This window comes from Gambusia affinis, linkage group LG22 (genome assembly GCF_019740435.1).
Source record: "Gambusia affinis linkage group LG22, SWU_Gaff_1.0, whole genome shotgun sequence".
Classification (NCBI taxonomy): domain Eukaryota; kingdom Metazoa; phylum Chordata; class Actinopteri; order Cyprinodontiformes; family Poeciliidae; genus Gambusia; species Gambusia affinis.
Genome location: NC_057889.1, coordinates 2,289,351 through 2,303,114, shown reverse-complemented (window position 1 = coordinate 2,303,114; position 13,764 = coordinate 2,289,351). Strand labels below are relative to the sequence as shown.

The 13,764-nt window shown below is 37.3% G+C and overlaps 2 protein-coding genes across 2 annotated transcripts in view; both read left to right on the top strand.

Moving 5' to 3' along the window:
* The window catches only part of LOC122825841, a 42,486-nt gene extending 37,074 nt beyond the window's left edge, over positions 1 to 5,412 (top strand). Inside the window, exons 16-17 of the mRNA XM_044107425.1 lie at positions 4,552 to 4,664; positions 5,212 to 5,412. Of these exons, the coding sequence (XP_043963360.1) occupies positions 4,552 to 4,614 (63 nt within the window). The 3' untranslated portion in view covers positions 4,615 to 4,664; positions 5,212 to 5,412. The remainder of the gene's footprint in view (positions 1 to 4,551; positions 4,665 to 5,211) is intronic.
* Positions 5,413 to 7,455: 2,043 nt separating this feature from the next.
* On the top strand, positions 7,456 to 13,521 carry LOC122825454. Its single transcript, XM_044106880.1, has 9 exons — positions 7,456 to 7,543; positions 9,635 to 9,826; positions 10,037 to 10,363; positions 10,492 to 10,758; positions 10,857 to 11,003; positions 11,108 to 11,191; positions 11,284 to 11,312; positions 11,868 to 11,933; positions 12,551 to 13,521. Exons 2-9 carry the CDS (start codon positions 9,754 to 9,756, stop codon positions 12,650 to 12,652), a joined length of 1,095 nt encoding a protein of 364 aa, XP_043962815.1. The 5' UTR covers positions 7,456 to 7,543; positions 9,635 to 9,753; the 3' UTR covers positions 12,653 to 13,521.
* Positions 13,522 to 13,764: the final 243 nt, after the last annotated feature.

The following is a 13,764-nucleotide window of genomic DNA, read 5'->3' as shown; positions in this document are numbered from 1 at the left end:
AGAGTTGAATTAATGAATTTCATTTATTAACACCAAAATACAGCTGGTCCATTTCTCATGCTATCCTTAAGGGCTAGCAGAACAAAAAAACAAAAGTTTTTTATTCTCTTTGTTAGCCTCTATCTGAGCTGCGCCCTAAATATGGCGTTTCCTAGTGTGTCATATGCTTTAGCTTTAGCTTTGCAACTAGCTAAAAAAAGATAGAAGAAAAACACAGAATCATTTATTCTCATCCACAGAATATTTACTGCCACCTGGAGTCAGATTTACATCATCGCTTCGTATCAGGTTTATTAGTTTTGATCAAAATCAGCAGGTCAATCTGTTAGTTTATCATCTGTTAGTTTATCATCTGTTAGTTTATTATCCAGTGATCAGAATAATTTTCCCTCAGCTCCATGAGGGATAGTTATAGATCTGTTATAGATTTCCACAGAATCTGAAAAATGTAGATAAATAAAACTGTTCAAGAGGTTCAAAACTCACGTTTTTGATTATTTTTGGATAATTTTTTATGTGTCAAGCAGCCTAAATGACATTTGTTAGTAAATTGAGCTGATTTAAGATGGACGTGTCTTTAATTTATAGAAATGATTCTTTATTAGTTGTGGCATCTGATCCACCTGTTGGTGAGTTAAGCAGAACTCCTTATCATTAATTTACAGATAATTTGTCAAAGTGTTTGGTGATAACCATTAAATTTTTCATCTTGAAATTTAGACCATATTTAGTTTTAAACTTAACATCAATCTATTACCAGCCACAGCTTTAGATGCATTAAATGAATGCATGATGCTGCTGTTTCCCTCAGAGAGTGAAGTCATTTTTAACACGTTCAGACCTCTGCTGCTTCTGTAACCACATTCTCATGAAAATACCTCCTGTTTTAACAAGGGGGCGCCAGATACTTTGGTTGTTGTAGCTTTAAACACTTTTCATTAACCCTTTCTGTAAATATTAATATCTTAATATGAACATTTTGATCAATGTTTCCTAAATCAATTATTTTTGTCATTAATCCACAATAAGATCATGTTACATTAGATGAGTCTCATCATCTAATTTTGTTGTAAATTTGCAGCATTTCAGTGTCTTAAACCCAGCAGATCATACTGGTTTCAAAATAAAGATTACAGAAACTGACCAAACATTTCTACATTAATCCACCAGCTGTGGTGTGAAGCATCGCGGCTTTCATGACGAAGTTAAAACCTGAATAACTACAGGAAGTAAAAACATAGAAGTTTAAAAGCTCAAGTTGTCACTGAGGTTCAGGAAGCAGAGAGACGATGAAGCAGAGAGGAGCCATGGAGGATCCTATGTGGAGGAAAATGTTTCTGTTTTTCATCCTGCAGTTTACAGGTCAGACTCTGAACAGCTACTGTTTATTAAATTCTCTTCATTTCAACATTAACATCACTGTTTTATCGATGCAACATGTTGGTAGTTTCAAAAGGAAGAACCGGAGTTCAACTTCCTGTTGATAATCTGGTTCTAGAAGTTATAAAATGTCTCTACAGTTATGCTTTATTTATATTTCTTATGTGAATATTTCTGGTTTTGTGTCATCAGGAGCTCAGAGCAGAAATCTGTTTCTCTCCTACACTGTCAGAGCTGGAGATGACGTCACTTTGTCCTGTGAAAATGTGATCGATGGTCACAGTAACTGTTACACAACGGTCTGGATCTACAGTAAAACAGGTCGACCAGTTGTAGAGTTAGTTAATCATGGGCAGGTTAAGGATACCAGATCAGACAGACTGAGTGTTTCTGCAAACTGTTCTCTGGTTGTAAAGAAAGTCACAGCTGAGGATGTTGGTCGATACACCTGCAGACAGTTTAAGAAACAAGGAGGAAGTCAATCAGGTCCAGATGCTTTAGTTCGTCTTTCTCTCGTTCACTGTGAGTATTATACAATATTTTCATCTTCAGCTTTTAGTGACAACAACCTGCTGATAGCAGAATCATAAAGATTTCATAAACTGACGTAACCATGGTTACTCTGCTTTTCTCTTTCAAATCCTCCTCAGTGACAGAATATGAGTACCAGAACAAGATTATATTAACCTGCTCTGTGGTGACAGATGAACCATGTAAACACTCAGTGAAGTGGTTGTTTCAGGGTAACTCTATAGGTATAAACAACAATGAAATAACAGAATCATCATCTTCCTGCTCTGCTGCCGTCATCTTCCAGACGTCTCATTACATTTACCAGTCAAGGTTTAACATGTTGAAGTGTGAAGTAAAGACAGAAAATAAAGTTCAGGTTTTTACCTTCAGCTCTCGTCCATCGGGTGAGAAATTATGAAGTTAAAGTGTCTTGTGAATATATTAATCATATGAAACAATTTTTTCTAAGAAGTATTGTTGACTTATTCTCCATTTTTAGAGAAAGACAAAACAACAACCACATCAGCAGTAACAACTGTACCAGACAAAAGACCAAAAACTGAGGAATCCACAGTAACAACTGAACCAGATGAAACATCAACCATAAGAACTACAAACACTTCAGATGCTCCAGATGTGAAACAAAGTAAGTTTTACTGGTTTACCATTTAAATAAAAATATTTCTTTAGTGACATTTTTTAAATATATATATATTTATTGTTTTCGACAAATGCAGTACAGTTATCAATATACAATGATATCCAGAACATCAATCAGACTGCGATGACTAATTGGCGTGGGTTGACGCTGGCATTGGGATCTTCTACATTGTCATCATCAGTGGGTGAATCCAAACAAGATTGTATTTACAAATAAATTCCAGAATACGACTGTCCAACTATCATTTATGTAACCAGAAAATAAACAACAAAAACAGTGATACCCCGACCCAACCCGCCCCAAGATATTAAGAATAGAAGATAGAACAGCAAATATACAGTAGAAAGAATGAAAGAAAATAAAAGAAAAGAAAAGGGAAGGTTAATATGTACAACTAAAACAAGTAAGATAACTAAATAAAATATTCAGCTCCTCCGCATACTGCTGAAAATGAGTGCATCAGGGTGTATTAAATCACTTGTGTACCAACCGAGAGGCCAACCTACAACCTTTCTGACTGGCAGGGAGGCAGCAGAGCCACAGAGCAGACGCTAGTCAGTCACTACCCGTGTCCAGTGGTATTACTCAAAAGTTCAAGGAATGGCCCCCACGTCCCAACATATCTGTGTTCATTATTATTGAGAGTGTAGCGTATTTTTTCAAGATATAAACAAGAAGCCATGTTGTTCAGCCAGTATTTAAAGGAGGGAGGTGAGGCAGACTTCCACTCTGTAAGAATGACGCGTTTAGTCACGACCATCCCAAAGGCCAGACTTTAGTGACATTTTTAAACAACAAAAGAAGCTCATTAGTTTTGAAGCTTTAAATACTGCAGCTTTAGGTCTTTCATGATAATCTGTATTCATGTGGTTTTTATATTAATTGATGCTCCATCAATCAAAGTTGTTGTCCCAGTTTCTCTGGTTTGTCTCTGAACAGAACCTGCAGCAGACTGGTGGAGGTTCCTCTCTGGTTCTGTGGGTTTAGCAGTTCTGATAGCAGCTGTTCTGATCGTCAACATTTGGGCCAGAACTAAAGGTCAGAGTATCAACAGATCACTGTGAAAACTGGATAAACATGAAGGATCTTTAGAAAAGCTCAAGCTTTGCTCTTCTGTTTTAGGAAGGAAAACACATCTGGATAAAAATGCTGTGAGTTTTTACAACAAATATGAATCATTTGTTTTCATCCATCCATTTTCTTTACCCCCTTCATCCCTAATGGGGTCGGGAGGGTTGCTGGTTCCTCTCCAGATGCGTCCCGGGCGAGAGGCAGAGTTCACCCTGGACAGGTCGCCAGTCTATCGCAGGGCAACACAAAGACATACAACACACTCACACACACACTCACACCTAGGGAGAATTTAGAGGAACCAATTAACCTGACAATCATGTTTTTGGACTGTGGGAGGAAGCCGGAGAACCCGGAGAGAACCCACCATGCACAGGGAGAACAAGCAAACTCCATGCAGAAAGATCCCCGGCCGGGAATCGAACCCAGGACCTTCTTGCTGCAAGGCAACAGCTCTACTAACTGCACCACTGTGCAGCCCTCATTTGTTTTCAGTTTGTTTTATATCAGAGTAAAGGAAATGTGGCCCTGCGACAGACTGGCGACCTGTCCAGGATGAACCCCGCCTCTTGCCCGGGACGCATCTGGAGAGGAACCAGCAACCCTCCCGACCCCATTAGGGATTAAGGGTGTAAAGAAAATGGATGGATGGATGGAAATGTGATCTGAGTAAATGTATCTGCAGAATGATGTGAAGAGCTGTAGCTTATTAGTTCCTGAGAAAAGTTAATCATACAGAAAACTACCTGAATTAAAACACCAGCTGCTGGATTTAGCCATAATTTCAAAGAGATAAATTCTGGTTTAAGTGCTAATCTGTAAAGCAGGTTGTTGGAATGTTTTATTTGACTTTTATGCTAAATATTTATATATTTATCTCTTTTTTTAAATGTCAGATGTTAATAAATTGTTTGTGTTTCTCTCAGGTGTGTTATGATGAAGATGAAGCTGCTCTGAACTATGAAAACATCAGAACTTCTTCAGTTTGATCCTCCTGTTTTTCTCAGATTCAGTAGATCCAGAAGCTGAACATCAGCAGGTTTTTCTGTTTTAGTGTTATCTGTTGTAATAAAAAACTGCTTCATTTTAAAAGTGTCAAAGAAAAACAGCTGAAATGTTAAAATAATATCTTAAAATTAGCATAAAAAAGTTTAATGAGCAGATTGTTTCTTTTCAGATCAAATATAAATTTTAATAGGTAATTCAGAAAATGAATTATTTCCTGGTTTGTGCTGCAGAGCATCATGAATTGATTATGTCATCCTGATGAGTAAAGCAGCAACTGAACAGTGTGGAGAATTATCCTTCTCCATGCTGAGTTCTTGATCTGTGAGGTTGAAGAAGATTCAGAGAGTTGAATTCATGAATTTCATTTATTAATACCAAAATACAGCCTGTCCATCGGGGCGTTAGGGGTCAGTGTGAATCCACCAATGACAAAGAGATCGACAGAGAAACGCATACGGTCGTCTCTAAATCATACATGCATCACAGGATTTCCACTTAACGCTTTATGATTGACTCTTGTGAACCTCTAAGGAGCCCAATAGCATTGAATTGTAATTTGACTCCACTGCGCCCCCTAGGTTAATCCATCAGCTGTATCTCCTCGCTACATCGGCCGATCTGCACCAGATTTTTTGTGCATTGCCGGGGATTGTTGCTGATCGCATCGATGCGTATCGCCTGATGGACGGGGGCGGGAACTAACCCCCTCGGTGGCCAACAGGCCGGAGCGGCGCTGAGCTGCTGCTTGCAGCTTTAATAACATTTATAATCTTCGAGAATAAAATGTCAATTTCTGCTTTGTGTTTGTGTAAATGGAAATACATGCATGTAAAAAATTTATTCTGTATAAATGTTGTGCTAATTAATCAAAATTTGTGGTTATGAATAAATGTTTCTATCTTTTAAATGAAAATATCAGAGTTTTTCATCTTTGTGCATCTAAAGTTGATTTAAGTTTAAATAAGAGCTGATTGGTCAATGTCATGTCAATCACAAATTCAACTGTCCAATCAGAGAACAGAAGGGTTTGGCTGTCAGACCTGGTTTTACTGAGTTTCAGGTAAAATATGACTGTATATGTGTTGCTCTGTAGCTGCAGGTTTAAAATAAACTCAGTTGATTAGTGAATGAAATGTTCCCACCACGTGTATTTATGTGATTATTGTGGGTTAAAACCTCAGAGCTCTGCTGCTGCTGCTGTTCACTTCCTCATCATCTAGCAGAAAACCATGACAGAGATCAAACTGGAAACCAGCATATTTTAAAAAGTAAAAGGAAATGGTAACTGTGATGGATCTATAAAACTGGACTTTTCATGACTGACTCCAATCAGATCTCCTGGATTCTTCAGCTTAAATATCCGAGTCTCAAATAGACCCTAACAAAAGACAAAATTCATCTATTTACAACATTAATGTAATCTAAAAATATTCACATCTTGATTTTTCTTCCTTTTTCAGTCATCTTACATTGTGTGTCATGTCATAAACCAGTGGGGCCCAAAGTGGGTCCTGGAGGGCCGGCATCCTGCATGTTTTAGTCTCTCCCTGGTTTAACTCACCTGGATCAAATGATGGCTCATCAGAAGCTCTAAGAAGAACATTGACATGCTGAAGAGTTTGTTACTACCAGCAGGGAGGGAACTAAAACATGCAGGATGCCGGGCCTCCGGGACCCACTTTGGGCCCCCCGATGACAAACAGACATGTAGTTTTATTCAGTTCTTTCTTAAATGCAGCTTCTTTAACCATATTTCAGTTTACCATCCATCCTTCCATCTTCTTCCGCTTATCCGGGGTCGGGTCGTGGGGGTAGCAGCTTCAGAAGGGAGGCCCAGACTTCCCTCTCCCCAGCCACTTCCACCAGCTCCTCCAGAGGAATCCCAAGGCGTTCCCAGGCCAGCCGAGGGACATAGTCCCTCCAGCGTGTCCTGGGTTTTCCCCGGGGCCTCCTCCCGGTGGGACATGAACACCTCACCAGGGAGTCCAGGAGGCATCCTGACCAGATGCTCCTCAACTGGCCCCTCTCGATGTGAAGGAGCAGTGGCTCTACTCTGAGTCCCTCCTGGATGACTGAGTTTCTCACCCTATCTCTAAGGAAGAGCCCAGACACCCTAAGGAGAAAACACATTTCGGCCGCTTGCATCTGCGATCTTGTTCTTTCGGTCATGACCCAAAGCTCTTGACCATAGATGAGGGTGGGAACGTAGATCAACCGGTAAATCAAGAGCTTCGCTTTTTGGCTCAATTCTCTCTTCACCATGACGGACTGGCACAGCGCCCGCTTGACAGCAGACGCTGTGCCAATCCGCCTGTCGATCTCCCGCTCCCTTCTTCCCCCATTTGTGAACAAGATCCCGAGATACTTGAACTCCTCCACTTGGGGCAGGACGCCCCCCCTGACCCGGAGAAGGCACTCTACCCTTTTTGTTTACAGGAAACAAAATGGTTTCCATGTTTTCATCAGTGTTTTAACCATCTCATTTTTAACAGTTATAACCTTCAGAGCTCTTTAGCCACATTCTCAAAGAAAACTTCCTCTTTCCTTCAAACATAAACCGTTCAGTGGAAACATGAACCAAAAAAGGGTCTGAGGTCACCTACACATCTTAACCTCATCAGGGAGGTGAGAAACTGATCGGGAGATTCACACATATCTAACTGTAACTTTCACACATTCATCATCTTTAACATTTTAGTTATAAATGCTCCGAAACCAACCAGATGATTTTACCTAATAAAGCGATGAGCCTCCATCAGTCAGAGTGAGGAAGTGGTGAGTATCAGGAAGTAGAAGCTCCATCTGCGTTCAGGAAGCAGTCAGACAGTTCTGACTGTCAGAGCAACAGACACACAATGGCTCAACTCCCTTGGATTCAAGGCTTTTTATTCCTCATCCTGCAGCTCACAGGTAGGAAGACACTAAACATTTCTATAGAGTTACAGATCATAGATCTGCTTTATTCACTGTGTTCAGATTTAATGTTTATTTACATAATATCATGCTGACAAGTGTTAGATGTTCACTGAACCCCATTAAAACTGTATTTTTAAATGCAGCATCTTTCAATTCACTGAAGTTATTGTTTTTTATATAAATTATAATTCTGTTTAAACATGTCAGCTGATCAAATCATCCCATGTAAATTAAACTATATTTCTGCAGCGGTTTCCATGCTCAGAGAGCCAAATTAAAAATAATAAAACAGTTTAAATGTGTAACTTCATTCTTCCTTCTGTGATGTGCTAACAGACCCACAGCTGGTCTCTCTGCCTGCAGCAGTTCAGTCAGTTATTAATATCATCTGTCAGATATAAAGATAGAGAGGTTTGAGTGGCTTGTTATTAGATAATATCTATTGGTTAAAACTGGTTGGCTAGTTTTAGCCATTTTGAGAAACATCTTGTTTAAGTTTGTTTCATTTTTTGTTGTATGACTCTAAAAACTCTGATGCTGTCATCAGAGTTTTAACCACTTTTTATCTGCTCATCTTTAGCAGTTTAAACCTTCTTAGCTCTTTAGCCACATTCTAACAGAAAACGTCGTCTTTAGTTCACAGAAATAAACTTTTCAGTGGAAAGAGTTGAATTCATGAATTTCATTTATTAACACCAAAATACAGCTGGTCCATTTCTCATGCTATCCTTAAGGGCTAGCAGAACAAAAAAAACAAAAGTTTTTTATTCTCTTTGTTAGCCTCTATCTGAGCTGCGCCCTAAATATGGCGTTTCCTAGTGTGTCATATGCTTTAGCTTTAGCTTTGCAACTAGCTAAAAAAAGATAGAAGAAAAACACAGAATCATTTATTCTCATCCACAGAATATTTACTGCCACCTGGAGTCAGATTTACATCATCACTTCGTATCAGGTTTATTAGTTTTGATCAAAATCAGCAGGTCAATCTGTTAGTTTATCATCTGTTAGTTTATCATCTGTTGGTTTATCATCTGTTAGTTTATCATCTGTTAGTTTATTATCTGTTAGTTTATCATCTGTTAGTTTATCATCTGTTAGTTTATCATCTGTTGGTTTATCATCTGTTAGTTTATCATCTGTTAGTTTATCATCTGTTGGTTTATCATCTGTTAGTTTATCATCTGTTAGTTTATCATCTGTTAGTTTATCATCTGTTAGTTTATCATCTGTTAGTTTATCATCTGTTGGTTTATCATCTGTTAGTTTATTATTCAGTGATCAGAATAATTTTCCCTCAGCTCCATGAGGGATAGTTATAGATCTGTTATAGATTTCCACAGAATCTGAAAAATGTAGATAAATAAAACTGTTCAAGAGGTTCAAAACTCACGTTTTTGATTATTTTTGGATAATTTTTTATGTGTCAAGCAGCCTAAATGACATTTTGTTAGTAAATTGAGCTGATTTAAGATGGACGTGTCTTTAATTTGTAGAATTGATTCTTTATTAGTTGTGGCATCTGATCCACCTGTTGGTGAGTTAAGCAGAACTCCTTATCATTAATTTACAGATAATTTGTCAAAGTGTTTGGTGATAACCATTTAATTTTTCATCTTGAAATTTAGACCATATTTAGTTTTAAACTTAACATCAATCTATTACCAGCCACAGCTTTAGATGCATTAAATGAATGCATGATGCTGCTGTTTCCCTCAGAGAGTGAAGTCATTTTTGACACATTCAGACCTCTGCTGCTTCTGTAACCACATTCTCATGAAAATACTTCCTGTTTTAACAAGGGGGCGCCAGATACTTTGGTTGTTGTAGCTTTAAACACTTTTCATTAACCCTTTCTTAACCCTTTCTTTAAATATTAATATCTTAATATGAACATTTTGATCAATGTTTCCTAAATTAATTATATTTGTCATCAATCCACAATAAGATCATGTTACATTAGATAGTCTCATCATCTAATTTTGTTGTAAATTTGCAGCATTTCAGTGTCTTAAACCCAGCAGATCATACTGGTTTCAAAATGAAGATTACAGAAACTGACCAAACATTTCTACATTAATCCACCAGCTGTGGTGTGAAGCATCGCGGCTTTCATGACGAAGTTAAAACCTGAATAACTACAGGAAGTAAAAACATAGAAGTTTAAGAGCTCAAGTTGTCACTGAGGTTCAGGAAGCAGAGAGACGATGAAGCAGAGAGGAGCCATGGAGGATCCTATGTGGAGGAAAATGTTTCTGTTTTTCATCCTGCAGTTTACAGGTCAGACTCTGAACAGCTACTGTTTATTAAATTCTCTTCATTTCAACATTAACATCACTGTTTCATCGATGCAACATGTTGGTAGTTTCAAAAGGAAGAACCTGAGTTTAACTTCCTGTTAATAATCTGGTTCTAGAAGATATAAAATGTCTCTACAGTTATGCTTTATTTATATTTCTTATGTGAATATTTCTGGTTTTGTGTCATCAGGAGCTCAGAGCAGAAATCTGTTTCTCTCCTACACTGTCAGAGCTGGAGATGACGTCACTTTGTCCTGTGAAAATGTGATCGATGGTCACAGTAACTGTTATACAACATCCTGGATCTACAGTAAAACAGGTCGAACTGTAGAGTTAGTTTATCATGGGCAGGTTAAGGATACCAGATCAGACAGACTGAGTGTTTCTGCAAACTGTTCTCTGGTTGTAAAGAACGTCACAGATGAGGATGTTGGTCGATACATCTGCAGACAGTTTAAGAAACAAGGAGGAAGTCAATCAGGTTCAGATGCTTTAGTTCGTCTTTCTCTCGTTCACTGTGAGTATTATACAATATTTTCATCTTCAGCTTTTAGTGACAACAACCTGCTGATAGCAGAATCATAAAGATTTCATAAACTGAAGTAACCATGGTTACTCTGCTTTTCTTTTTCAAATCCTCCTCAGTGACAGAATATGAGTACCAGAACAAGATGACATTAATCTGCTCTGTGGTGACAGAAGAACCATGTAAACACTCAGTGAAGTGGTTGTTTAAGAATAACTCTATAGATAAAAACAACAATGAAATAACAGAATCATCATCTTTCTGCTCTGCTGCCGTCACCTTCCAGACGTCTCATTACATTAACCCGTCAAGATTTAACACGTTCAAGTGTGAAGTAAAGACAGAAAATAAAGTTCAGGTTTTTACCTTCAGCTCTCGTCCATCGGGTGAGAAATTATGAAGTTAAAAGTCTCTTGTATATATATATAAATCATATGAAACAATTTTTTCTAAGACGTATTGTTGATTTATTCTCCATTTTTAGAGAAAGACAAAACAACAACCACATCAGCAGTTACAACTGTACCAGACAAAAGACAAAATGCTGAGGAAACCACAGTAACAACTGAACCAGATGAAACATCAACCATAAGAACTACAAACACTTCAGGTGCTCCAGATGTGAAACAAAGTAAGTTTTACTTGTTCACATTTAGTGTTACTTTTAATCAAAAATTAATCTCTGAATGATTCTTTAAATACTTCTTTTATTGACATTTCACTTTTCCTTTCAAGGTTTCCTGTGGTTGTACATCACTCTACCTCTGCTTCTAGTGGCCTTGATAACAACTCTGTTCATCCTGTTAAAGAAAGCAAGAGGTGATTTTTTTAAGTCCAAAACATTCAGTTAACCAGAATTTAACTTCTGAAGAAACTTAAGAGGCTAATCTGAAATCTTTTCCATTTTTTAGGCCACAAAGCTGAACAAATTTCCAATGACGTGAGTTCAAAAATTGTTCTTGTTTAAAATGTGTTTTACTTTACAAAACATAAAGGAAGAGACAATTATAGGAAGTTAGTAGCAGATAAACAAGTATGAAGCTGATTATTATTTTGTTTATCCAAATGTGTGCACTGAATTAAAGCAGCAACTAAATTCATGACATCTGCATGAATTTAGTTGCACTTTGGTTGTAAAATATTTCAAATAACATATTTGAAAACCCAGATTAATCTGACTGTATGTTTCTACAGTCTGTTACTCTTAAACTTACAGAGACTCAATCTGCATCTGAAAATCAGCAACAAGTAAATAATAACCTCTCTAGTTATTAGAAATAACTAAAATGTTTGTAAATGTGTGTAAATGCTGCTCATTTTAGAAAATTGTTTAATAATAGAGCTGAAGTCCCTGTGAGCTGCTGTGCAACAGAAAAAAGACAATGTGAAACGAGAAGTGTCAAGAGAGCCATCTTGAGACATTAACCACACTGTTTTGGAGAAGTAAAGAGTCTGCATGGATCACTTGTTACTGAGCCGTTCTCACTCTCTGCAGGTTGATCCAGAAAATGGAGTCTCCTACGCCTCCATCAGCTACACCAAGAAGTCCAACAGCAGCAGGGTAACCTGCCTCTATTCTAGTTTCTAACTTGTGAGGTTTGAGCAAACTTAGTAGTTCCTCAACAAATGTAAAAAGGTTTATCTGTCAAATTGACTTTCATTCAGAACAACTGGAAAATCCTAACAAATCAGTGAAAATCTGAGAAGGAAAAAGTGGATTTGAGAAATCGTTCTGAACTACAGGCTCTGAGATCTCCGTTGCAAACATTACAGTGGTCCAAAAAATGCTCTGAACTGGTACAGGAATAGATAAATCAGACCATTTAACACTCCTAGAAAAGCTTTCCCAAGTTAAACTCTATTGAAAGTTAAGAACTGAGCTTAAAAGTTGAGTAGAAAACCAACCAACTTTTTAAGGAAAGTTTCCATTTCTGCCAGGAACATGGTCAAATACACAGCAAGATGCATATTTGACCACGTGCATCTCGTGTAAGAGACCATTTTACCTAAAAGTATATGCAATGTCTGTATACACTTAGAATGTGTGAATGTCTTTATCCTGTGTTATTCAAAGTTTTTGTAGATCTTGTTTTAGGTTAGAAATTCATAGCCAACATAAATATGATGGATGTATGAAAGAGTCTGACCAGAGCTGCTGCTTCTTTTCTGTTTCTGCAGGCTAAAGGTGATGATGAAGGTGAAGCTGTGACCTACAGCACGGTGAAATCTCCCGCCGTGGATCCCAGCAGCCTCTATGCTTCCATCAAATCGCCAAACTAACAGTCTGAGGTTCCAGGAAGGAGATAAATGTTAGATTTGCTGTTACAAGTGTGCATTGTTAAGAGAAATGCCTCATTATTAATATAGATAAATGCATAAAAGAATGAAAATAATGTATATTGCACTTGTTTAGCAGTGCTATGGTTAATTACTATAACTTATTAACCAGGCTTTGCAATGTTTGTCTTTTGCTTTAAATTCCAATTTCCAACTGAAAACCAAGAATTTTATTTTGCAGGCTCAGCATTTGATATTTAATTTTTTCTTTTTTATCTGAGTATTTATCTGAGACTGAAAAAGTGGATGTGATATAATTAGTATTTTAGTATCGTAAATGACTCCGTCCAGCAGAGTATCTGAGATATGGAACTGTAAAAGTCATTACAGCCATCTTCAGCGGGAGAGTCTGAAGCTGGATGAAAAAGGAGAACAGCTCTCTAACCCTCAAGTTTTGTTTTCTTGTAGTCATATTTCTTAAAATAAACCACCAACTTAGAGAAGTAGATGTGTGAGAACAACAAAGGGACATTTTGAGAGCTAAAGTTTGCACAGGACCTCATTTGAAATTATTCAATCATTTACTGATGATCCTTATACAGGCCTGATGATTGTTATGAATATTAGAAAAGTCCTTTTATTTTCTGCTAGGATAATTACAGGTTTCCAAATAATAAAGCTCAATTATTACATCGTGTTTGTGTGATGCCACCTGCTGGTGAAATGTGAATAAAGTTTATACTGTATGTGAAGGGGTATTAATGGCTTTGGATTTACATTATATACTGTTTTTGTCCATAAAATTCAAGAGGAAATTCAGCTCTCCATTTTTATGTTATTTGCATATATGTTTAATAAAGAAGACAACAAAATTCTGTTGACTAATTTGTATGACTGGAGAATGAACAAACGATAAATCAACCATAAAATGCAATGAAGAAAAGCTTTAATGCAGCATATAATCTGCTGTCATAGAAACTGAAGAAAAGATTAATTTTAAAATTAATTTTTAACTTCATTTTAAAAAAAGATGAGAAAAGATAAATCAAGAAGGGGTCAGGCTCCTGTTGTCTCCTTTTCAGATTTAATGTGTAAAACGTTCTCCAATCCAGGAG